The 23,124-nt window shown below is 40.7% G+C and overlaps 1 protein-coding gene and 1 long non-coding RNA gene across 3 annotated transcripts in view; one reads left to right on the top strand and one right to left on the bottom strand.

Annotated features, from left to right (window-relative positions):
* LOC138685660 (uncharacterized) overlaps nt 1-17,242 on the top strand; it is a 41,686-nt gene extending 24,444 nt beyond the window's left edge. Inside the window, exons 3-4 of the long non-coding RNA XR_011325015.1 lie at nt 7,599-7,723; nt 17,022-17,242. This is a non-coding gene — a long non-coding RNA (uncharacterized lncRNA). The remainder of the gene's footprint in view (nt 1-7,598; nt 7,724-17,021) is intronic.
* KCNJ6 (potassium inwardly rectifying channel subfamily J member 6) overlaps nt 1-23,124 on the bottom strand; it is a 164,598-nt gene that overhangs the window by 36,249 nt on the left and 105,225 nt on the right. For both annotated transcript variants that reach the window (XM_069785117.1, XM_069785116.1), the window contains one exon: nt 5,843-6,763. In XM_069785117.1, coding sequence (XP_069641218.1) covers nt 5,843-6,740 — 898 coding nt within the window. In that variant the 5' untranslated portion in view covers nt 6,741-6,763. The remainder of the gene's footprint in view (nt 1-5,842; nt 6,764-23,124) is intronic.

Genomic DNA, 23,124 nt, shown 5'->3' with positions numbered 1-23,124 from the left:
GCTTGCCACTGTGCTAGGAAAGGAGCAATGCTGACAGTGGAGGTCTGCAAGAGCGTGCGAAGAACAGGAAACTGCCCTTTCTCTGTGCTCAGAGAGACCTAATATGGTTTGCAAGGACATGATGTGCAAAATGAAGCTGCTCTTCTGCAAGTTTGATTTGTGTTTAGAAAAGCATTATTTAATAATATCTAATTAGCTATATGAAAGTGGTTTTTAATGCAGAGGGATCTCAAACCTTTTTTTTTAGGGATCTTACTTTTAACGTAAGAGTTACTGCTTGAAACAGTATTATAATGTTTAGGGGTGAGGGAGCAGCTGTAGTTGTGAAGAGCTGAGCAACTAATTGGTGAGAAAGGTATGAAAGATGGACAATAGGCTATTATCAAACACTCAGCAACATGTTTGTATAGTACAGCACTATTCAGAGAATAAAGCTGTTAAACAAAATGTGTAATCCCTTTTCCCTGCCTTCCCTGAAAGTAATATAGATGATCTCATCAAAATTTTGGTTGAAATACTCATAATCAGCATACCTCTTTCCTCAGGAACTTTACTCCCTGACTTCTTGCCATTTTGCATATTGTTTTGACTGTTGTGAAATTGTAATTGCCTCATTTAAGCCTTATAGTCTCCTTCACCAAATAGACTATTCTTTTCTACCTGTAGAGAAAGCTTCCTGAAAGAAACATCACAATGAAATTGAAGTGCCTTTCTTTGCCGGCATTCAGAACTCCAGCTCATGACTGCAATCACTCACGCTAACAATCCTAATTTTCTGTCTTAGAATTAATAACAATGAAACATTTTGTTAGAATTAACAAAATGAAAATGTGAGCAAGGATTATAAGTGAAAGGGATTACTAGGGAATTGGGGCTATATGAGAAGGTGAACCTAGATATCTAAGTCTAGCACCTAGCACCAAGAGATGTTAAAACTATTAAAACAGAAAGAAAGGAAAACTAAGACTGGAGAGCCGTTGTATTCTGACTGTTCCTGAAATGATGATAATCCAGCTTAGAGCAGAAGCCATTTATTCTTAACCCTGTTTAAATTGTATTTCCGTCAATGTACGTTGGTCACATCCCAGCGCACAACAATCAAATCTACTTTCACCAGTTGCCTTGCAGAAACACTTGGGTGTGAGAAATCCTGGTTCTTTTCTTCCTTTCATCTACATCCCCTTAAGAAGCAATCTGAGAGCATAAACATCTCTTCTTTGAAGACCAGTAAAAAATTCTAGTGCAAAACTAACCTGAGCAATGCTTATTTGGAGAGCGAGCAAAGTCTGCAGAAATGTTTTGAAAGGTTGGAACTGCTAACATACATATCAAAGGGAGATATTTGTTAGGATTGGGCAAGGATAAGGGCTAAATATGGCAATTCATCCGGGAGAAATAAAAAAGACAATAAATCGGTCAGTCAAAGGGGCTGTAGTGAAGAGTGGGAACAGCTTTATACAATGTTTGTCTAGTTGATAGCATCATTTACAACATAAATAACCATCTACGTGAACATTTTATTGCTTTCCACACACATTTTCCACAGCTGGCAAGTGTGTTTGTTTACGTATCTATAAACCATTCTGCAAATACTGCTCTCAAGCTGCCTGTGTGTCAGGATTATAAATGCACACTATTACAAGTTTATTTGTAAAATTATCCATATAAACCTAAAGTTATCTGTCTAGCTTTGTTACTTATTTTTTGACAGTTATAAATGTGTAGATAATTTTTTTTCCTTGGTGCTGTTTCAATTTTCAGGTTTTTATTTTTAGGCAGAGGGAATTGCCAGAGTGTCATCTAGTGCACCCTACCGGCCAGATACAACTTCACAAAGTTTGAGGGTCTTGCCAACTTAGGTAGGTTGAAATACTTCATATTCCTTTCCTGTGTTAGAAAGCACTGTTTTCTGCAAATTAACGCAGGTTTAGAGGAGGGAATTGAACCAGGCTGCTTATGATTCAGGAACTGCATTACCAACAAGGCTATGGGCTGTTCAGCATAGTCCTCTTTTGCACCTTTTTTTTGTTATCCCTCTCTCTGAGTTTCTTACTTTCTTTCTCTCTCAGTTTCTCTAGCTGTTGTAACATACCTCACTTTCCCACTTCACCTCTCCAGATTTAAAAGACTTTCCTTTTCTTGATCTTGGTTTATTTTCTATATCAGAATTATACATTTGGAAGTCTTGTTTAATTTTTTAAAATGACTAGTTTGCTTATGATGATAAGACCTCCCTTAAATATAGATTTCACTAGGCAAAAAAAGCTTAAAAATTTCGTGCTTATTGTTAGAAAGAAGCTGTTAAATAATCATAAAAAAATTCTTCAATGGAGATTTTTTTTAAAATTTAAAACAAATAAATAAGTTCTTCAAATCCAAGCTTTTGTGCCTGCTATTTAGTGGGGACAGGGTTCAGGATCTTTGAACCCAAGTTTTTTTGTTGGTCCAAGGAAAAAAATCGTTTTCTCAAATTCCATTACTATAAATGTGCATACTCTAACAAATCTCTTAATTGGTCTCTAACAAATCTCTTAAGTGGTCTCCAGAAAATAATATGAAACAGTGGTGGCACTTTAATATAAATGATCTATTTTGAATGGCAAATATCAAATACTGCTGAACTGAGATCAGCGTGTTAGTCATGTTCTTTCCAGTTAGTTAATTTGCATCTAATGTTACAGCTCTCCCATAAGAAGCGGAGGGATGCCAGAATCCTGTTTTTTTAGTGCTGCTTAAGTGTGGGACCAGAGCCTTTGCTGATATGGGGCTATTCTGTCAATGCCACAGCTGTAGTCTGACACTAAAAGAAGTATAAGCGCCTCAGAAATGGCTTCCCTATTAAAGATGGACGTTACTTCAGTTTTTTCAGAGTTAGTGTCAACCCTTCCATTGCACTGGCACTCCTACCTGCTGTTAGCATGGTGGGAAATGGAATGGGGGCTGCAAAACGTGGAAATAACAGATGTGTCCTTCAGATGTAGTGACGCTTGGTTGGACTTTAGCCCCCTGTTCCTGAAGGCTTGTTGGTTTCTTCATGGCAGTCTAATGTACTTCTCACCATGATTGGGTTTTTTGGACACTTGAGAGATGTGCATCATTAAGCCCTTAAGGTGGAAAGTATTATATATGTATAAAATGATATCACCTGCTCAGTAAAACTTTAAACAGAATAATATCAATAATTAATAAAAATAATAGCAAATGTTGATACTTAGCATTTTCCACTATGTTACTTCTCATTAAAGGTATAAATGTTGTCAGAGTGGGGAAGCTCCGAAAATAGAGAAAGGATTGTTTTCACTGGACAAACTTGGGAGTGGCTTTTCTGATGAATAACATAGGCTAATGATCTCAGTCTGGTTTTGACCCATGAATGATGATATTGCTATAGCTGAGGTCACAGTTTCTTAGCTTCAGTTTTAATGTTTTTTGTATCGCGTGACTTTGACCAATGTTGGCAGGTATGATGGGTAGTGTATTTCTTGCTCTCCAGGGTTGGAGGTTGCTGCTATAAGCAACTTCTTTTACTGTTCTCACTCTACATCGGGTGTAAGAAGGAAATGTGAGTATATGATGGCCTAGATTTGCTTTTAGTGTTTGCCAGGATGTAGCTGGAAAATATTTGTAAATTAAAAGAGGGAAAATGTCTAGTTTTGGTAGAAAGTTGACCTGATAGCACCTTCAACAAAAATAACCCAATGCATGTGGGCAAAGCACAGAACAAGTGGCTACTTCCACATAAACATGTTTTAGAAATTGTGCTGGTATTTATGACATTAAACTTTCTGATGCCATAGTTAAGCAGCATTATTCGATGCCCTCCCCTTATATCTCATGCAGCTAGAGAGCCGACCCAAACAGAACAAAATGGAGCAGCTTAAAATGGTAAACGTAGCTACCTATGCAGTGCCGGGGTAACACCTTAATCCTGGATGGCTTCAGTGGGTTTTCAAATCACTGCATCCAGTTTCTTTGTTAATATGAACTCATTTTAACTTAAACTTTGCCAGCCCAAGCAGTCTGAGAGGTAGCCCCCTCTGGTGAAGGCTGATAATGGCTGAGTGGAAGATGCGGTCAGTCTCAGAGAAGCAAAGGAGAGCCCAGAGAGCTGAGTGAGTGTGCAGGGGTGAAGCTGAGGTAGGGGAGGGAGGGTTAAGCAGTGAAGAGTGGCAAGGCTTAAGACAACAAGATTACATTTGATGCACTGCAGAAGTATACTGTCTTTTGACCTTATAGGTATTTTCGGTGAGATGATTTTTATACTTCTACTACTTGCCAATACTTTTTCTGGAAAACATGTTGTTCCGTAAACCTGAAAACATCCACCGCTCTTTGGGATGTCAACTTCATTTAGCTGCAATTCAGAAATTTCAAAATGGTTTCAGCTAACAAACAGCAATTTCCTCATCGTCTCACCCGAAGGTGATGCAGATGTTTGAAACCTCTGTGCCTACTGCACGTATCAGAAACACTAAACATTTCATCTTGATTTCTCTTCAGTACCACCTACTTCCTGGAAAATTTGGAAGCCTTGCATTTACCACTTCAAATTCTCTGCCAAGTTCCTTTCAATTTTTTTTTTTTTCTCCATTTTTGTCTCACACGTTTATTATATGGTGACAAATGCAGTTTTCTTCTGACACCACATAATAGATGTGTGAAACACACACACATGTTCTAGTAAGAGACTGCTCTTTATTTCCTGGCTCCAGTTGCAAAACATGAGTCAGGGTTAGAAAGGTTGTACCTCTGTCAGAGATGTGTAATCCACATCCTCAAACTTTTCTAGCTTCTGCTACAGTAGTGGGGAAAAATGGCAAATCTGGTTCTTCTATTCCTATACTCAGTGTTTCCTCCTCCCTAAGCACATCTTTTCTTCATTTTCTAATCACTGTTCTGTTGTATTGATTATATTTACTCACTTCAGAGATTGATACTGTCATTAACAGGAAAAAAAGTACCTCCAGCTCCTAAAACAAGTGTACCAGCACTCTGACTGCGGGAAACACAGCAGTTTTAGAGAAAATATCATCTTACTATTCTGGCTTTAATGTTAAGAAAAAACATTACTAGTCCATTTGCTGTGAATTCCAAGCACTATTTTCTCTCTGTCAAGTGATATCTGATGTTCTGCTGTATAATCATAGGTAATGACCAAATAGCCTCTCAACAAGACTCTGGTGACATAACATGCCTTATTTATATATACCAGATTTAAATATTCTGTACGCTTCTGCAGTGTGTAGGGGGCCTCAGCAAAATACAAAATCAGACAGATCTTTTGTGAACTAAAGTGGAACAAGCCCCACGTTACAAGTTAAACCAAAAACAAGTAAACAAGCAAGCAAAAAGAGAAAACTGAACACATTATCACTTCCTACTGGATCCAAACAAGCTAGGAATTTCACATGGCAGGCAGTTATTCTGCAGTTACCCATGGGTGACGGGAAGCAGCAGGAGCTATGGTGCTTCCGTGTTAATCATAAACAGAGTTTTGTATTGAATTTTTTCGTTCTAAATCATTTTATCCCACAGGGTCCTAGTGGTTGAGTTGCTCCTGCAATAGAATGACAAATAACTGGGTGACATGCTGTGAAAAATTTAGAAAATGAGAAATGCTATTCCATTTTCCAAACAGAGCAGAAACAACACTAATTCCATTAGGCAAGATGGAACAGACAATTAAACTGGGCATGCTTTTAATTTTGAAGCTAACCAGGTAACTGATGCCTTTTTCAAATGTAATGACTATTGAAGTGATTCCTTTAAAGTGAAGCAAACCCACTGATTTTCCTTTCTAAAATTAAAGCATTTACCTTATACAAAGTATAAGAAATGTTACCTGTTGCCTCCACCATTCCTTCTAGGATTACAACAATTTCTAGCTCCTCTTTGGGCAACTGGGCTTTGGAAATCTCCCAGAAAGGACTCTGCTGGTTAATTTCATGGCTGATGATCAGTGGTGAAACCAAAAAGAGACGATCATCCCCTGTGTAATAACCTACGTTGATATCTGTCTGGTTGAGTGGTATAAATTCCCCCTCCTTTGTCTGTTTGGATTTGATCAACTTGGCTCGTATTGATGCCTCTACAATGTGTGAATTCCTAAGGTCTCCTACTCGGAACATCAGACACAGCTTTCCATCCCGCATGGAAATAACTGCGTTTGTAGAAAAAACCAAGGTTTCTGCCCTCTTCTTGGGTTGGGATATTTTCACAAACATGCAGCCAACCATGAAAGCGTTGACGATAGAACCTAAAACAGACTGCACTAAAAGCAGAATAATTCCCTCGGGACACTTGTCCGTGATGACCCGGTAACCATACCCAATGGTGGTTTCTGTCTCGATTGAGAATAAAAAGGCTGAGACAAACCCATTGAGGTTGCTGACGCATGGGGTCCACGTGCTGTCCCCTATATGATCCATATCTCCTCGCATGTAGGCAATTAGCCACCATATCATTCCAAAGAAGAGCCAGGTCACAGTGTAAACCATGACAAAAATCAACAGGTTGAACCTCCACTTGAGATCGACTAAGGTAGTGAAGATGTCAGTCAAGTAACGGTAAGTCTCTCTGACATTCCCATGGTGGACGTTGCATTTCCCATCTTTCCTAACATACCTCTGGATTTTTCTCTTGGCACATTCTTTGTTTATATTTTTTGGCAGATCCTCTCTAGCTTGTTTGGGCAACTTTGGTTGATGAATAGTGACAGGGCTCTCTATGTCCTGCTCCATTGAGTCTTCTTCCAGTACGTTAGCTGCCATAAAAAACAAACAAACAAGAAAAAAGGCAGGCATTATTTTTCTTATTATTTCTCTAAGTCAACACACAACTTCTTCCTGTATTACTGGCATGAAATTGCTATTAATCAATAAAATGATCATCCTTGTTCTTCGCTCACCTGTTAGATGCACAACACAGAAGTCAAATGATGCCAAGCATCCTCAATTTATTGCTAAATAGAAATACTTTGAAGGAAAACTCTCATTTCCTATCTATCAGGTCATCCTATCTACACCCATATTTAAATTCTGCAAGATGTGTTTAAGCAGAACTTTCTTCCCCCCATCCCCCTTTACAGTTTAATAAATGAGATTTCTTATGCACCAAGAAAGATCTTCTGGGAGATAGCAGATATAAATGAGGAAATGGATTCACTTGGGGGTTTCAGTCAACAAGATGAGCAGAGAAAATGAGAAATTGTTGAGCTATTTTTTCTTTCAATTGCATTGCTATGGGGAATGTATTAAATAAGTATAAGGAGTTTTAAACCCCCCCCGTCTTTAGAATGAACCAATCTTACTCTTGTTGAAGACAGGCAACAGTGTAATATGTACCAAGAACAATTCAAGCACATTTCCATAGAAAATCAATATCTTGCTGATACTGAGACAGGGAATTGTGCGTCCTCCTCCCAGTAATGTAAAACATACGGTACTTCAGAAAATGATTTAATTTTAATTTAGTATGCCTGTGGCCTTAATTCAAGGGTACATTTTTTTTTCTAATGGTATGGGCCTAAACAGCATTCCTCTGTGTCTTACAAGAATTTAAACCCCAGAAATGACAGTAACTGCTTTTTTTTTTTTTAGTTTCCCAGCCTTTTGAGATAAATAGCTTCATTATGTTTATGTGCAAGAAAAAAGACTTTACTGAGGAGGAGAGTGGTTTTATCGAATGTGTTTTGCATGAAGCTGAGGAAACGGCGAGGTCTGGGGTAAGTGTTGTCTTTTACTGGAAACCTTCTGCACTCTGGGGCTTGTTCCTGCAGGAATTTCAGCTCTTGAACTCCTAATTTTCTCTCTTCTGGCTAACTGCTATCATTCTGCTGCCAGGCTGTGAAGGGAAAAGGCTTCTGCTGGCTCTGCCTAGACACTTGGCTCTGAACAGAGTAGCACTGATGTGATGTTGTACCACCGGTTTACGGAGAAGCTCCTCCTGAAGAGCCAGGGCGTTGACACGCGTGTTGCCGGTGCGCCCTGCAACGGCCACCGTATACACCAACAGCCCACCCAGTAACTGACTGGGTGGGCTGCCCAATCCTGCTGTGAGGGGCCACCTTCAAGCAGAGAGCTGGGAGCAAGCAGCTTGGCTTGGGAAGCACTTCGTTTCCCTGAGCTCCGGTTGCCTCCGATTACCTCTTGCCAGGCTGGGAAATGGGGGCATAACCCCATCAAAGCTCCTGCTTGACACAGCGGTCCTGTCTCTGGCACCCCAGGGGCTTGGGTGTCTCTGCCTGGCACTGCCCTGGGCAGTGGGGCCAAACCCTTTCGCACGGGGGAGCTACCAGGGACGCCTGGGCTCTCGTCCAGAGAGAGGGTTGCGCAAGGGGCTGCTCTTGGAGGGTCGGTGTGGCTCGAAGAGCATTTTAGTCTCCCCCTCTTAGGAACATGTGCTACACGGCAGATCGTCTGTGGAGTCTCATAGCACCTGTAGCTTTTTCAAGATGTGCAGACTCACCCCTGTGGAGAAAGATGACAGACCCTTGTAAGGTTTTAGGGGTGAGTGAAATACCCAGGAATAAAAAAAAAAGGGATTGTAGACTGTTTCTCCTTCTGTCCTGCTCCACTGCCAGCCAAGCCTCTGTTCAGCCCCATAGCCCTTTCTGTGTTAAAAGAAAGGCTCAAAGGTCGACAGTAGCACGGAACCCTGATAGCAGTTCTGTGTTTTAAGACTGTGTGCTGCATTCTGTGCCACCTTTTAAGGTTGCTGCTGTGTCTAAAGAGAGCATTATTCAGGCTGATGGTAGCGGTAGCACTGGAAGTCATGTCACAAGGCAGTCAGTTCTGAATGAACCTACCCCAGTTGGTGACAGTGTGCCTACTTGCATTATAACTGATGCTATATAATGTATGACGAAATAAGCACAATAAAAAGGCATTGCAGGAACCTTGTGAGGCAGACTTAAGCCAAAGCCAGAAAATTTGAAGTTAAGGCTTCACACTTTCTGCTTAACTCTCTATTGTGCCTAAGGAAATTTCAGTCCGCAGGCGCTATCACATCACTGCAGTAACAGACCCCTCAAATACTTATGAACAGCCTATGAAGGCTCTGGCTTTTGAGGTTTTAACGGACTGTATGTTAGACTAGTAACGCTGGTTTAAAGTGGTTCATTATCTTTAAGGCATTATGAATATTTTGCTTTCTCCTACCAGATAGAGCCTGGCATGAACACAGAGACAGGGTGCAGGTGTCCCTTGTTGCCTTTGAGAATATACCTTACTTCTGACCTTGCTAATAAAGGCAACCATGTCCTAGACCTCCCTGCCTGAGCATCTCTTACAAGAAACGGCAAAGTGCATTAAAAAAGCGTAGCAGGACTGGGAGGGGACACAGGTGCTGATTTTGTTACTGGCATCAGGAGATATCTGAAGGGACATCCCCATCCAGAGATGCCTAGCAGTCATATGCTGCACCCATCCAGCCTGCTTTGCATACAGTGTTTATTTCCTGTAGAAGTACTTGCTAGCAACGAAGCACCTTTTATTCATACAACAAATTTTCACAGTACATGGGCTGACCCACAAAGAGAGGGAGGGGCCACATTTTCTCAAGCAGCTATAGGTTTTGTAGCAGGAGCAAGGAGCCGCTGTGCTCCCCAGAACACGGTGTTGGCTGTCACTGTAAGTGGGCTTCAGAGACCTGCCCCTTCCAATGTGGGAGGATTTTTCTTAACTTTGAGAAGTTGCGCCAGAGCTGACTCCCATCTGGATATGTGAGAGGGCAGCTTTGGACAACCAAACCCAGTGACTGCATTTAACCTATGTCTCGATCAGTATAGCATCTTGCTGACACTCTTGCGGACATTTTAATCTCCCTGGGGGCATCTGGCCATTTTGTAAGCTCTTCAGGCTCCTTCCAGTGCTGTCATTTCTCAACTCTCAGGCAGTCTCTAAGAGGAAAAATTAAGGTCAAGTTTTCAGTCTTTTTCTCTTATGCAAGATGCCCTTTGACTCTTTCCCTCATCCAAATTCTCCTCCTGTGAGACCCAACGAATACCTGTATGGGAAGGTTTCTAGATCAGAGTCACAGTCCGTCACCCTCTCCTGGTTTGAGTTCTCACTCCAGAGTGAACCTTGCGAGCAGCAATTCCTGAAATAAGTGATCCAAGGATTGTGCATCTATGTGTTTCCATGGAAATGCTTGATGAATAAGTTTTAAACACATGGCAGGATCCCTGTTCACCACTAAGGCTGAGGAACAGCCACATATTGTCAGCGCCTTTGCCACAAAACACTTTGACTAATTATATTTTTACTTGATATGAACCCAATTAGCTTATGCTGTTTATTTAATTTAATTTTCCTTTTGGTTATATAATGGCTGTCATGGTTCCAGAAACAGGGGAGTGAATAGCAGCTATCTCACTTGAGAGCTATTTTTACTCTCTCCGCGTTTCTTCACGACAAAAATATATATATATTATTAATCTGCACTGAAAAAAAAAAAAAGTACTTCTGAACGCTTCCCCCTCTGCCAGTAAACATTATGTTTGTTTGAACACAACAGCCAGGTAGCAACACTGTGCCAATTTAGGCCAATTTAGAGTATTCTGTTCAAAGTATTTGTTTCAGTGAGTCTCTTAGGCAAATGCATACATGACATATGAGATTTCAGTGACTTGTTTCCTTTTCCAGCAAATGACAAGGAGTTCTCTTAAATAAGTCCCTGAATAGTTCGCTTGTGTTTCATCATAGCAGTAGGTACTGGCTATGGCTATATTAGCAAATTAACTGTGCCCAGGCCTATTCTTTAGCATGGAGGCTAAATGGAGTAGTACAGCCCACACTTGTATTATTGAACTCCTGTTGTTTTCAAAGCAGGGTAGTCTCATACAATCTGCTTATTAGGAATAGTCTGTGTCCCATGATAACACCCGAAATGTAGCCAGGAATTGTGTGTACTCAGTTCTGCACTGGTCAAAACCATGCCAGGGGCTTTTCTAGGAATTTTACCATACAAGGAGTTGGCTGCCAGTCCTTGGGAACATTTTATTTTCCAGTAAAGATGCAACCAGTGTTGCCCTTGTCTCCTCTATTCCAGAACATCATTGGAAAGGCACAATCCAGTGTTTCCAAGCACATATTTTTATTTAGAGTCTGTAGAATAACATGAATCTAGTGTCAACAACAAACTATAAGCTGTACAGAAGATACTCTCATGACCTCTGTGGCTGTGAATGTAACATATTACTATAATCCCTACGCAATCATTTTATCATTAGCAATGTGATTTTTTTGTACTTTGGTAGTGCTTCAGACATCTTGTCATGGTACTGTACAAATACAAAGCAAAAGGAGGTATGTAAAGGGCATACTTGTCTAATTTAAATACTTGTAGCCTATTTTGATTGTATACTATATTAGAGTTGTATGATGTCCTGCAAAATAATTAGGAGTTTCAACAGGGAATATTACAAATTATAACTGACCTTTTTGTAACACAAGCTGATATAGAGAGTTCAGTGAATGTTTCACTGTAATTTAGTAGACTAATTTTATCTCTTGTAACATAGTTGTAAACGGTTTGTATGCAAATTCATTGAAAATTCACTAATTTCAAAAACGTCAAAGATTTATAATCTACAAGTTGTTCTCATGGGCTTTATTGCACGTATACAAATGTCAAGCAGACATCATTTTGACTGTGATTTGTCTGCATGCACGTCATTCCCCACTTTCCCGATAGGATGAGGGCAACTTTTATGTTATGCAGCTGTTTGCATCTGTAAGGTCCAAGTTTGCCTTTTGTGAACAGTCTTCAGTATTCACTTCTCATTTGCTGTGATCACAAGGCTCCCTGACACTGAACTCATCTGTGGAATATTTGGCAGAACCAGGTGGCTATTTCTGTTCCCTGCTGCCTCTGCGAGGTTGTTAGGCTTCGACATCAGGAGAAGAAGGCATAGCACTGCACAGCACAAGACATTTTCTGCAATGTTCAATACTCTGCTCTAAGTCTGGGTCTTTCTGTTTCTTCTCTTGCTTGTGGTGCAAGGAGAAGTCAGAGAGAGGAAGCAGACTGGGAGCTTTTGAAATGCTTTGCCTGATCTCGGGCTGGCTTTAGTCACCGTTTCAGAGCTTTGTAAAATCTTGTGCCTGTTGAGCACTGAGGGCACAGGAGCAGATATTCTCAGAGTAGAGGGAGATTTGCCTGTTTGATGAACTCAGCCTGTATCGCTCTCAGTGAGACCAGGTAATCCATACTGCGAGACACTATATTACCACTAGATATGAGGAGAAACAGTCTTGTTTACAGAAAAAAATGGAGCCTTTTATGATCAGCTAACAATTGTAAGTAGTCATTATCACAAAATGCAGATTTTCTTCTGAAAAAGAAAGGAATTAGGATCTGGTCCTGTGCTGTTGAAATCAATGCAAGATTGTCTATTCACTCTGCTGGGAACATTGTCTAAGTCCTTGTTTTGAAATGTTGAAATGTTCAATAAACACTGACTTGGCAAATTGCTTCAAGAACCAAATTACTTATTTGTGCCCATAGAATCACAAATATAATTTCAGAGAGAATATGCATATGATTTAAGTTTATTTCAACAGCAGTTTTCACTAGAAAAGAAATGCAAATTGAAGTATATTTATGATTAGAAAAGAGGTGGTAGGATGATACCTTGTTTTTTCACACTACCTGCTTCATCATTGCCTTCTAATCCAACTTGATAAAAATAACGTTCTACTATTTTCATTTCTTCTAAGCCTGTACAGCTGCAAAAAATCAGCCTGAGTAACGCTTTGCCTCTATGCAGTACAAACATTTCCATTCATTTCTGATTCTTGGCCCTTTTATTATGGAGGACAAACATTGAAGCTGATTGATACATGAATTTAAAATCCACAACTCCGATTTTGGTAGTCATTTGACCTTGTAGTTTTTGTCTTGGATTCTAACCAATTTCATTACAGAATTAACCACTAAAGGCTCCAGAATGCTGTTTTTACATCTGCTTTGCTAAATGTAGCTTCATTTGAAGCACAGGGAAGCCAAACAGCCTTGGCTTTGTTACATATATGGGGCAGTGTAAAAAAGCTACACATTCTGAACCTGGAAGGATGTCTGGAGACAGTTGATTATCAATGTCTTCTGCCTTTCATTAGGCTGGGGATCCCAAATTGGATTATGAAACTTGTTTACTACCTGAAGTCTGAGTGCTTGGAGTCAATGTTAATTCAGAGGCCTCTCTAGTGCAAATGCCTGACATTGAAAATAGATTTCTGGAATAAGGAGAGTTTGCTGTTACATGTCTCTGCTCCTGTCTGATTAGCCTAGTTATACATGATTTTTACCAGACTTTTGGCTTCCAGAAAAGCTTGAGCTAGAGCTTCAGAGCAGGTAAGGGTTCTCCTGAAAGCCTGTGAATCTACACAAATTAACCTATTGCTTTTGATGTCAGCATATATGCTGGTCATTGACCCCCTTATGTATGTGGTGCCTGGGACCAATGTTCAGAGTCTTTTTAGGGGGCCCAGTTCAGTGCGGTCTAGATGCTATTCTTCTGAGCAGACTCAGCATTGCTAGTATGGGCTATTGCTGATATCGCACATGTGCTATGGCTTGTGCCATGTGATGGTACGAGTAATCTCTGTCACAAGCTATATGTTAAATTAAAAACTCCTTCTTATCCTTTATGGCAGGTGGTCTATCACCCTTGTCTAGCTCTCACTACCTCTTCATGCTCAACATCCCCACTTTTGTTCCCTTGCTCTCATCAGAAAGGCAAAAGCAAAGACATTTTTATCTTAAGCAGGTAATAAATAGGAAAGTCTGAGAATGACCAACCCATAGAGCTACAAAAGGGAAACAAATAGGTGTCCTATGCAATTTCAGAGAATGTTGAACAATGGAGACTAAGCTCAACAAGATGGAGGGAGCAGTGGTTACTCCAAAAATCATGGCCTGCCAATGGAAGACCAGACAATGGAGGACTACCAGAAAGGCAGAATGAAGATTCCTGGCCATGATAAGTGTGCAAGGCTGGCATTAAAATCAGAGACTCTTGCATGCAATTGGTCATAGCACCGTACAAAGAAGTCAGAGAGGTACTCTCTCTCTTTTGAAAAAATCAGACCTCAGTCTCCTTTGCTATAGTGTTCTCGTCCTACCCACAACCAATAGGGAAAACAGCCTCCTCAGAAGCAGTGTTTCTTCTGAGAAGGTAAGAAAGATACAAAGGATGCATTTTTTGCACTTGGAAAATGCATACTATTGCTGCTGCAAGCAGTGGAACAAGGTCAGCTGCAGAGACAGGCCAGGTGTCCTACCCTGAGTCATGTCACCTGGCAACATCAGACCTTGGCTCATGTCTAGTATTTCCATGTAGCAAAACTACTGACAACTGCTGTAGTAGGGATAATAGGGATCATTAATGATTCACAGTGCTGACAGGCCTTAATAGCTGCAAACGCTGGCCACATGCTTGCTTTCTGATGCCTCTGTGTCAGATGTATGTCTGCCTGAGTTGCTGTAACGTGTCATTGTCTGGTGTGCCCCCCTGAGAGATTTCTTTTTTGCAGTTACTGAACTCCAGCTATTTCTGTCAGTTATTATCACGTGTACTCATGCCAAAATTTTTACTTGTCACTTGCACTATTTCTTCAGAGGTTTACTAAGAACTCAACTTTTCATGTCTGTGGGGTGTACCAGGAAAAGGAGAAAGCACGAAGGAAGTATATTGACCTGAGTGTTATCAGTTTTAAACTGTTTGTGTTTACATGCTCTAACTGCTAGAAATAAACAATAAATAAATTTAAAACCTGCTTAAAATCATAGAATATTTTGGGTCAGAAGGTACCTCTAAAGGTCTTTTGACCGACCACCTGCTCAACACAGGACCAACTTCAAAGCTAGATTACATTGCTCAGGGCCAAGGATGGGAGTTTCTGCAGCCTCTCTGGGCCCTGTCCCAGTGCTGCATCTCTCACATTAGGGACTTTTATTTTTGTTTATATCCTATTGGAATTTCCCTCACTACAGCTTGTGCCCATTGCTCCTTGTTTTTCCCTGTGCACCTCTGAGAAGAGTATGACTTCATCTTCTCTGCAGCTTCTCTTTTGCATCTGAGCTGTTGATTTACAGCTTAGCCTTCCAGGGAAGTTGTGTGAGAGCTGGTTAAATCCTAGTTTCTCCACGTATTTTCCTTACTGGTTACATGGAAAAAGGGTATTCTCAAGTTTTGTGAGAAGAGATGGGGAGAATCAGTTCCTTCTTCTCATGATTTTTTTCCCATTAAAATTTTCCCAGCTGAAAACTCTAGAAACAAATATTAGCTGATCAGCTGAACATTTCGTATAGATAATTCTGACTCATTTAGTTCTGCACCTGTAATGTCACTGATAGGTGGGGAGTGCTCCTGGTTGTTTTTGGAAGCTGAAGTGTAAAGAGGAGCTTGGTTGGCCTGTCCAATGTTGATTATCTGTACTGCTAAATGTTAGCAAGCTACCTGTCTTGGCTTTGGCCCATGCCAACTAGTGACCTGAGACAATACATGGGAATAGTTTGGAAGACAGTATGTGCGAGGGACTGCTTCCATTAGACAGGATGGATAGGATTGCATCAGGTTTGGCTTCTTTCACTTTTATCTGCCAACACTGTGCCAGCAGGTTTTGCTCCCTCAGACATCTCCACAGGCCCTCATGCCACCTCTGTGTTAAGCAATGTATAACCTTGGTCTGCAACACAGATGTCATGTTATTTCAGATAATTTGAAATTTGATACCACCAGTTTTCCCACTTTCATGTTGGCAGAAGAAGCCAGCCCTTCTCTCTCCCTGCTGTTTTCTATCCCAGCTGTATTCCTGTCCTTTTTTCCTCCCCTTCCTGAAGTAAGGGTGGCTTTACTTGAATCTTCATCCTTGGGATAGCCAAATACAATTTTTTGCCTGCATTGCTGAACAACCTTGAGACAGCTTTGTGCCTGAATATTCATAGAGCTCCTTGGGCAGGTATTGGAACCATCTTGACTGCTGCACAAACATACTCTGACAGCTTGCTTTGCTTTGATCAATGAACTATCATAAATATAAGGCATAGGAAGAATGGAGAAGAATATTTTTATCAGAAAGGAAGGACTTGATTCAATCAATGTGCTGTACCAGTCGACTGAAGCCAATAACTTATGCAGTGAAGTAAGCCTGCAGACCAAGCACAAGAACTTCTAGTACTTTCCTACAGAAATGGGCAGAAGACGCTATTTATTGATACAGATCTTAGACCTGATCAGGTTAGGGTTAGGGGATCTGAGATGACTTTGAAAGCATTTACTTTTTCTTTGCAAAACATCACCTACACTGAGTAAACTTTCCCTGGGTCAAGGTGATTGTTCACTGGGGAAAGCACCTGGCATTGGCGCTTTGGGTAGTGTGTGTGTGCTATGACGCAAAGTAGTATCACACTACCGACTACTACTTTGCTGCTGATTTTGCCCACCAGCAGCTTCCTAATGAAGCAAAGCTTTGGGAAAGCAGTTCGAATGCCATTGGTAAAGACGAGTTTGAGCTAGAAAGAACTGTCACTTGCTATGTCTGCTTTTTAAAGAAATATGGACTACAGAGAACAGAATGACTTTGAAGTACAGTTACCTGATTCCTCCTACCCCCCAATTCTCAAAAGAAGAATGAAAAAATGTCACAAGCTTCCTTCCTTAAATTATATTTCCCCCCCCCTCAGTTTACACCCAGCTGCACCCCAAACAGACTGCCCCTAGGTCACAGACATTGCCTAAGCATATTGGTTTTCCTTCTGCTATTACTGTTGCATGAAGTTACAGAAGGGGCTGGAAAGATGGGGAAAATTGAAACAGCCAAGAACTTTTTTTTTTTTAATCTGGTAATGGAGATTTCTTTCTTGATAACTTTGCAGTCAAAGGAGGATTTCGGTGGCTTTTGCTTCTAGGCAACTTATTTCAGAAGAGTAAGGTGCTCCTCCCTTACAAAAATCAGGCAGGATTTTAATTTAACTTTTCTGCACACTTGAGAAGAAAATTACTAAAATTTTTCTCATAGATGCTGGGGAACAACATTTCTGTGATTGCTGCTGTCTCTCATGGTGGTGACTCGGTGGATATACACAGTTTTCTGTTGGCTGATGTGAGTGACATTGTTCATTTGGCCTAATATACAAAGCCAAACTCTTGAATCCAAACATTGCCTCACAAATAACATTGTCTCAGAGACCAGTTACCTCTCTTACAATTACTTAGTTTAACTGAACAGCTGCTATGTTCTTTCCATCCCCTTCCTCTGCCATTTCTTACTGCAGTTGAAAGTGGGATTCTGGCTGCTTTCTTTAAGTTAAATAATTAGGCCATCACTAGCTTCATCCCCTTTCCCTGCCAAAAGAAGTCACGGTGAAATACAAAGACCTAGTTTCTTGCTACTGATTTCCCATTTCTACTTTGTGCAGTTTATAGACTGCAGACAAAAAATAACTGAGAAATAAGGCTGGGAGTGACATTTAAAAAGACATTTAGAAAAAGAAATTTCTAAAACCTCCATAATTTCAGCTGGGTCAATGTTTTGTTTCAGGTTGTGGTGTTTTGATAACCTGGAAATGGTAAATGCAGAATAGTACTTTAGCCATGTTTCCTAAGGAAATGAGCCTTATCCATCACTCTGTCTGGCCTCCCCCCAATCACTTTTGAAACTTTGGCTGGTGTTTAGCCTTTTAGATTTCTTTCAGATCTTCAGTTAGATTCTGAAAGGTTAGCATAGCAGCATTTGACAGTCTGTGGAGGTCTCAGAAATACTAAATTCCTACCAGTGTCATGAAAACAGACTGAGTTAACCACACTATCAGGTACCAAGGAATCTATATAAAAGGGAGCTACAAGAAATGTTTCTTCTTCATGAGCGCTGCTGCTCCCAAAGCTACAGACAAGTATTTTCTCAAATAGCTATTCCACTCAATGTCCCTGTGAAATATCTTCAAAAAAATTGCTCCTGCTTTGTGTGGAGCCTGAACAGTTGTGTGCTTTTATTTTCAGGCAGTAAGAGTGCAGCCACAGGCTGGATCTGCCTGATGCTGATATTTTATAGAAGGACTTCCATGTTCAACAACAGGCTTGTTTAGGTCAGAGTTTGTGGCTTTGTCTACAAAGCAAATTGAGTGCAAGAAAACAAAACTGACTCAAGTAATGATTTTTTTTTTTTTTTAAATAATTTGTTTAGTTGAATCAGAACAAAAGATTGAATGAACATATGTTTGGTTTCAATCCAGAATTTTTCTTACCTTTATTTAATTTGAATGAAAAACCATATACCCTTTCTGCAATAAGCATCAGCTATACAGGAGTTTATACCCATCTACATATGAATTTGTTAAAAGATGTATTCAGGCAAGTACAATGTGAAACCCAACATGACTGAAAATATAAGTCAAATCCAGAAAAAAATGCTTCTATGTCAACAAATAATAGCAACTTTTTGTCTTCATATAAACAATTCAATGGTGTCTAAACTACCATTTACTATGTTATTTCACTTAAGCTACATAATAAAGTAAATAGGTCTATGAACTTGTTTGAAAAAAGGAATCAAAGGAGTTGCTGTGAAATTGCTATAATTGCTATTATCCTTTTCTATAGGGAACTAGGTAGCAAAAAAGAATTGTAAGCACTGAAACATTTTGTAAATTGGATTCAATTTGACCAACAGGATTTTCCAAAATATTTCATGAAGGAAAAGACATTTAATTTCAGACTTTCAAAAATGTGGTGTTTTATCTGTGAAATACTGAAGTTTAGGAGCTTTTAGCAACAGTTTCAGAATTCAAATTTTCACTCCTTTTTCACAGTAAAATTTTGCCTAGGTGTAGGAAACAAAGTTGTTCAAAAGGATTAAATAACCTCAAATGGAGGGATTATATGAAAGACTTTGTAATACCTATTTTGGGTGAGGTAGGGTGTCCTGGTTTCAGCTGGGATAGAGTTAACTGTCTTCGTAGTAGCTGGTACAGTGCTGTGTTTTGAGTTCAGTATGCGAAGAATGTTGATAACACTGATGTTTTCAGTTGTTGCTCAGTAGTGTTTAGACTACAGTCAAGGATTTTTCAGCTTCTCATCCCCAGCCAGCAAGAAGGCTGGAGGGGCACAAGAAGTTGGCACAGGACACAGCCAGGGCAGCTGACCCAAACTGGCCAACGGTGTATTCCATACCATGGGGCGTCACGTCTAGTATAGGAACTGGGAAGTGGGGGCGGGGAATCGCCGCTCGGGGACTGGCTGGGTGTCGGTCGGCAGGTGGTGAGCAATTGCCCTGCGCATCATGTGTACATTTCAATCCTTTTATTACTACTGTTGTCATTTTATTAGTGTTATCATTATCAGTATTAGTTTCTTCTTTTCTGTTCTATTAAACCATTCTTATCTCAGCCCACGGGTTTTGCTTCTTTTCCCGATTTTCTCCCCCATCCCACTGGGTGGGGGGGAGTGAGTGAGCAGCTGCGTGGTGCTTAGTTGCTGGCTGGGGTTAAACCACGACATAGGGGTTTTCTGTTTGGTTTTCTTACTTTGTTAAAAACTGTGTAAAAGTCTTTTTGTTTTGCTCTTAATTTTTCCTATAGTTTTTTCTGGTCTAACTGAAAATAACCCATCATTCACCAGGATTGTCCCATGCACGACTCACTAGATCACCAGTTTCCTCTCTAAAAATAAGGTACTTTGAGAGGTAACCGGAACCTTTCTGAAAGAGTAGAAAGATTTGACAGTGCTGGGCTGTTATGTTATCCCAGCTGGTTAGATTGCAACATCCAGTTTCTGCAAATCTGTTAAGGAGTCTTGATGACATTTGATTCTGGGTGGCTGAATGTAGAGTTTAATGCAAAAATAAAATACTGATGTGGATTTAAATTTTCTTTCTACAGTATGTGTGGATCTTACCAGAACAGGCTGAACTGGTATTATGTTTTTTAAATAATTGATGTTTTAGATGGTACATTAGCCTTCAGCTAGCAAAGCCCATCTATCTTTATTGGAGCTAGCAAAGCTCAGCATGAGCACAAATAATTCAAAGTTTTCATAGCCTTTAGATGTCTTGAGAGAAAAGAGTAGTTCTGCTTTTCACATATCTCCTGATTTGTGTAGGAAGGTCTACCTCTGAAGTGTATGAGCTATCTTTCAGGGATTTGCTTATAGACATCAGAAGTACAGATTGCTCTTGTTAGAGCTACTACGTGAAACAATAAATATGCTGGAATAAAATGGGAATTCCATGTCTTTTTTAGTCAGGTACATGTAGTCAGACTCACTTAAAGAAAGAGTTGATAAGGGGGCTGACCTTTTAAAGAGAAAACAGCTCCTGTGCAGTAAACAAAAGTATTGAGCCCACAGAGGAGAGCTTTTGATAAATGAATAGACTGGTAACAAGAACATACTTCTTGTGCATCCCAAACCAAAATTAAATGGAAAACTGAGATGGTAAAAATAGAGCTTGGCTGCTTCAGAGCGGCTTTCCATGCATGAAATGAGCGGAACATTTGCAAACAAATTAGCTTGTGTATTGGGTACGTTTCTGGTTTTCTTCTGTTTAAAACTAACTCAAAGCCCATTTGTGAGGCTGAGGCCAGTGGCAGAAGGATAATGCTTTGCCAGGAATGATGCAGGACTTCAGCTGCCCACCACGGTGCCTGAGTCCCCCAGCAGCTCAAACGTGATGGGAGCCCACCTCGCTGGTCTAAAGGATGTGACTAGCGGCTTTGTAGATGCCCAGGCTTTCTCAACAGGGACAGCAGTTGCAAGAGAGGGCTTCCAGATCACAGCACGTAAAGTGGCAGAAATGCACATGGATTCATTTTTAATGAAATAACAAAAGCTTTAAAGGGCCTTCCCTAGAGGTCTGATTGTGCTGTCCTGGTCTGCGTGTCTATGTGGGAGCATCAGAGGATGTGGGTGTGTGGGAAAGAAATGAGGATCCAGGGATGCCAGAGATGTGGGGGGTGGTAGGCAGGCAGAGTGAAATGTCAGGGCACTGGCATGGGTATGTTTAAGCAGGCAGAAACAGAAAGTGCAGGCAGGCAGCTGGTGAGAAAGGAGGAAGGAGGCACTACAGTAACAGAGATAAGGGACAGGATTTGTATTTGAGAGGGTGATGGGAAAAAGTTTGCTGCATTCAGACTTGTCCACATTTGCGCAGAGGATGAAATTAATTTGTGGTGTAGAGAGTACCTTTGTCTCACTCCTTTCAAATCTGGTGGCAAAACAGCCCCTTTATGCTAAAGCTGTAGCTTCCTTCTCTTTGTCCAGGACAAATGGTGATGGGATGCATTATGATGGGACAAGGAAAAACGGGTGACAATTCCTTTCAGTGACTTGCCCAAAGTCTTACTCAACTCCTTGACTCTCATCTGGGGTCTCAGCTGGTGCTGGATGCCTCAGGACTCGGAGGTACCAGCTATGAGGATAGAGTACCTGCACAGCTCCCCTGGCATCCCATGGATGGCCAAGGTGAACCTTAATATTCCTTATTTCCCATCTGAGACCTGACGCCCAAGGGCTACTTGGCTTCCAAAAAGAAAAAAAATGATAGTCACAGCTCCATTTGTTCTCAGGGCCAGGAGCCCCCTTCTAAAACTAGGTAACATCGTATTGCACTGTGTGTGTGCATCGTCCCTGAACCTCAGGAGAAGGCAATGGAGATGGGCAGGCAAAGGGGTGGAGGAGTCCCAGCACCTGCCGCTGAAAAAGATGGTAAGAAAAGCCTGGAGTCTTCAGTCTAAAGAAGGTGAAGGCTGAGAGGAATGCCGTGGAGATGGAGAATGGAGAATCCGCCGGTACCATGGATCTCACACGACTAGTAGGAGATTGGTTTTAAAACAGTTAAAAGAAAGTATTCCTTTAAGAGCAGGTAGTGGTTTCAGAGGCTTGCTGCCCCAGGAGGCTGTGGAGTTGGACAATATCAGGAAGTTTGGAAGTGGTTTGGCAAGCCCATAGGCAAGAGGTCTTTGAATAGACAGTGAAAGGATGGGGCGGGGATGGTCTCTCCAAGAGGGCTAACGCAGGAGGTAGGGTTGTGGGGGAGTAGGTGGGAAATGGTCTGTCAGGCTTACGTGGTTCCTCTATCATGGCACGGTAGAGCACTTTTCTTCTTATATTCTCCCAGCTGTATAATAAACTTGTTTCTCTTTTTGAAGTCATTGACACATCCTCTGAGGTTAATGGGGGGGGTTCAAAAGAAGTGGACAGATGCTAAGAAAAATATTTTATCCCTATTCTGATAGGAATAACTTTGTTATTCATGTAAATAATGGGATCAGTTGATATCAGAGGTGATTGGGCCTTACTTCACTGCTATAAAGCGATTTCTGAATTAAAATACAGAGTCTTAGACTTATTTTTTTCCTAGCCTTGCTAGTTTCCAAGGAGATCTAACCATGTAGATTGTCTGCAAAGGTGGTAATTAGCCAGCAATGAACAAGATGGACACAAGAACTTCTTGGCAAAAATCAAAATTTCAAAGCAGTTCTTTCTTTCTTTTAATGGCTAGTATGCAGAAGCAACCTGATCAGTTCTTTTCAGACTTTGAACACGCATCCTCACTTGCCTTCACAGAATGGTTTTGTAAACAACTGGCTTTCAGATTGGTGGTTGAACAGAAGAATGAAAAATGTCCTCAGATTGATTTGGATGGGATTTTTTTTCAGAATATCTGGCAACTAAAAATAGGATCCAACAAATTATTCTGCCTGTCTATAAATAATAATAGTTTGGATTTATAACTCAGTGGTCAGAAAAATGATAGAGTCATAAGGCAGGGAGGAGCAAAGGCAGGTGCCATTTATAAAACATGTTTGTCTTTTCACACTGCACAAGACTTGGCTGTTGGGGTGAGGAGTCTTGGATTTGCCTTTGAGTAAGGCAAAGCCAGGATTTGAACTCAGGCTGTCCTTTATGCCTGATGCTTACCATGAGTGTTGGGAGTGAGGAAGGATGAAGGAGAGGTAAGAAGGGTTTTAACTCTTACTGACTTGGGAATGCCACCTGCATTTCTTTATTAATCTAACCCACAAATATAATACTGTTTCTGCATATAATAGCTATATTTTCCTCCTTAGGAGAAATAAAAAAAAAAAAGTTGAAAAATATTTACCTAGTTTGACCCAAATGTACAGATT

Source organism: Haliaeetus albicilla, chromosome 6, assembly GCF_947461875.1.
Source record: "Haliaeetus albicilla chromosome 6, bHalAlb1.1, whole genome shotgun sequence".
NCBI classification, from domain to species: domain Eukaryota; kingdom Metazoa; phylum Chordata; class Aves; order Accipitriformes; family Accipitridae; genus Haliaeetus; species Haliaeetus albicilla.
The sequence above is the reverse complement of the archived record's forward strand: the minus strand, read 5'-3'. Positions and strand labels throughout refer to the sequence as shown.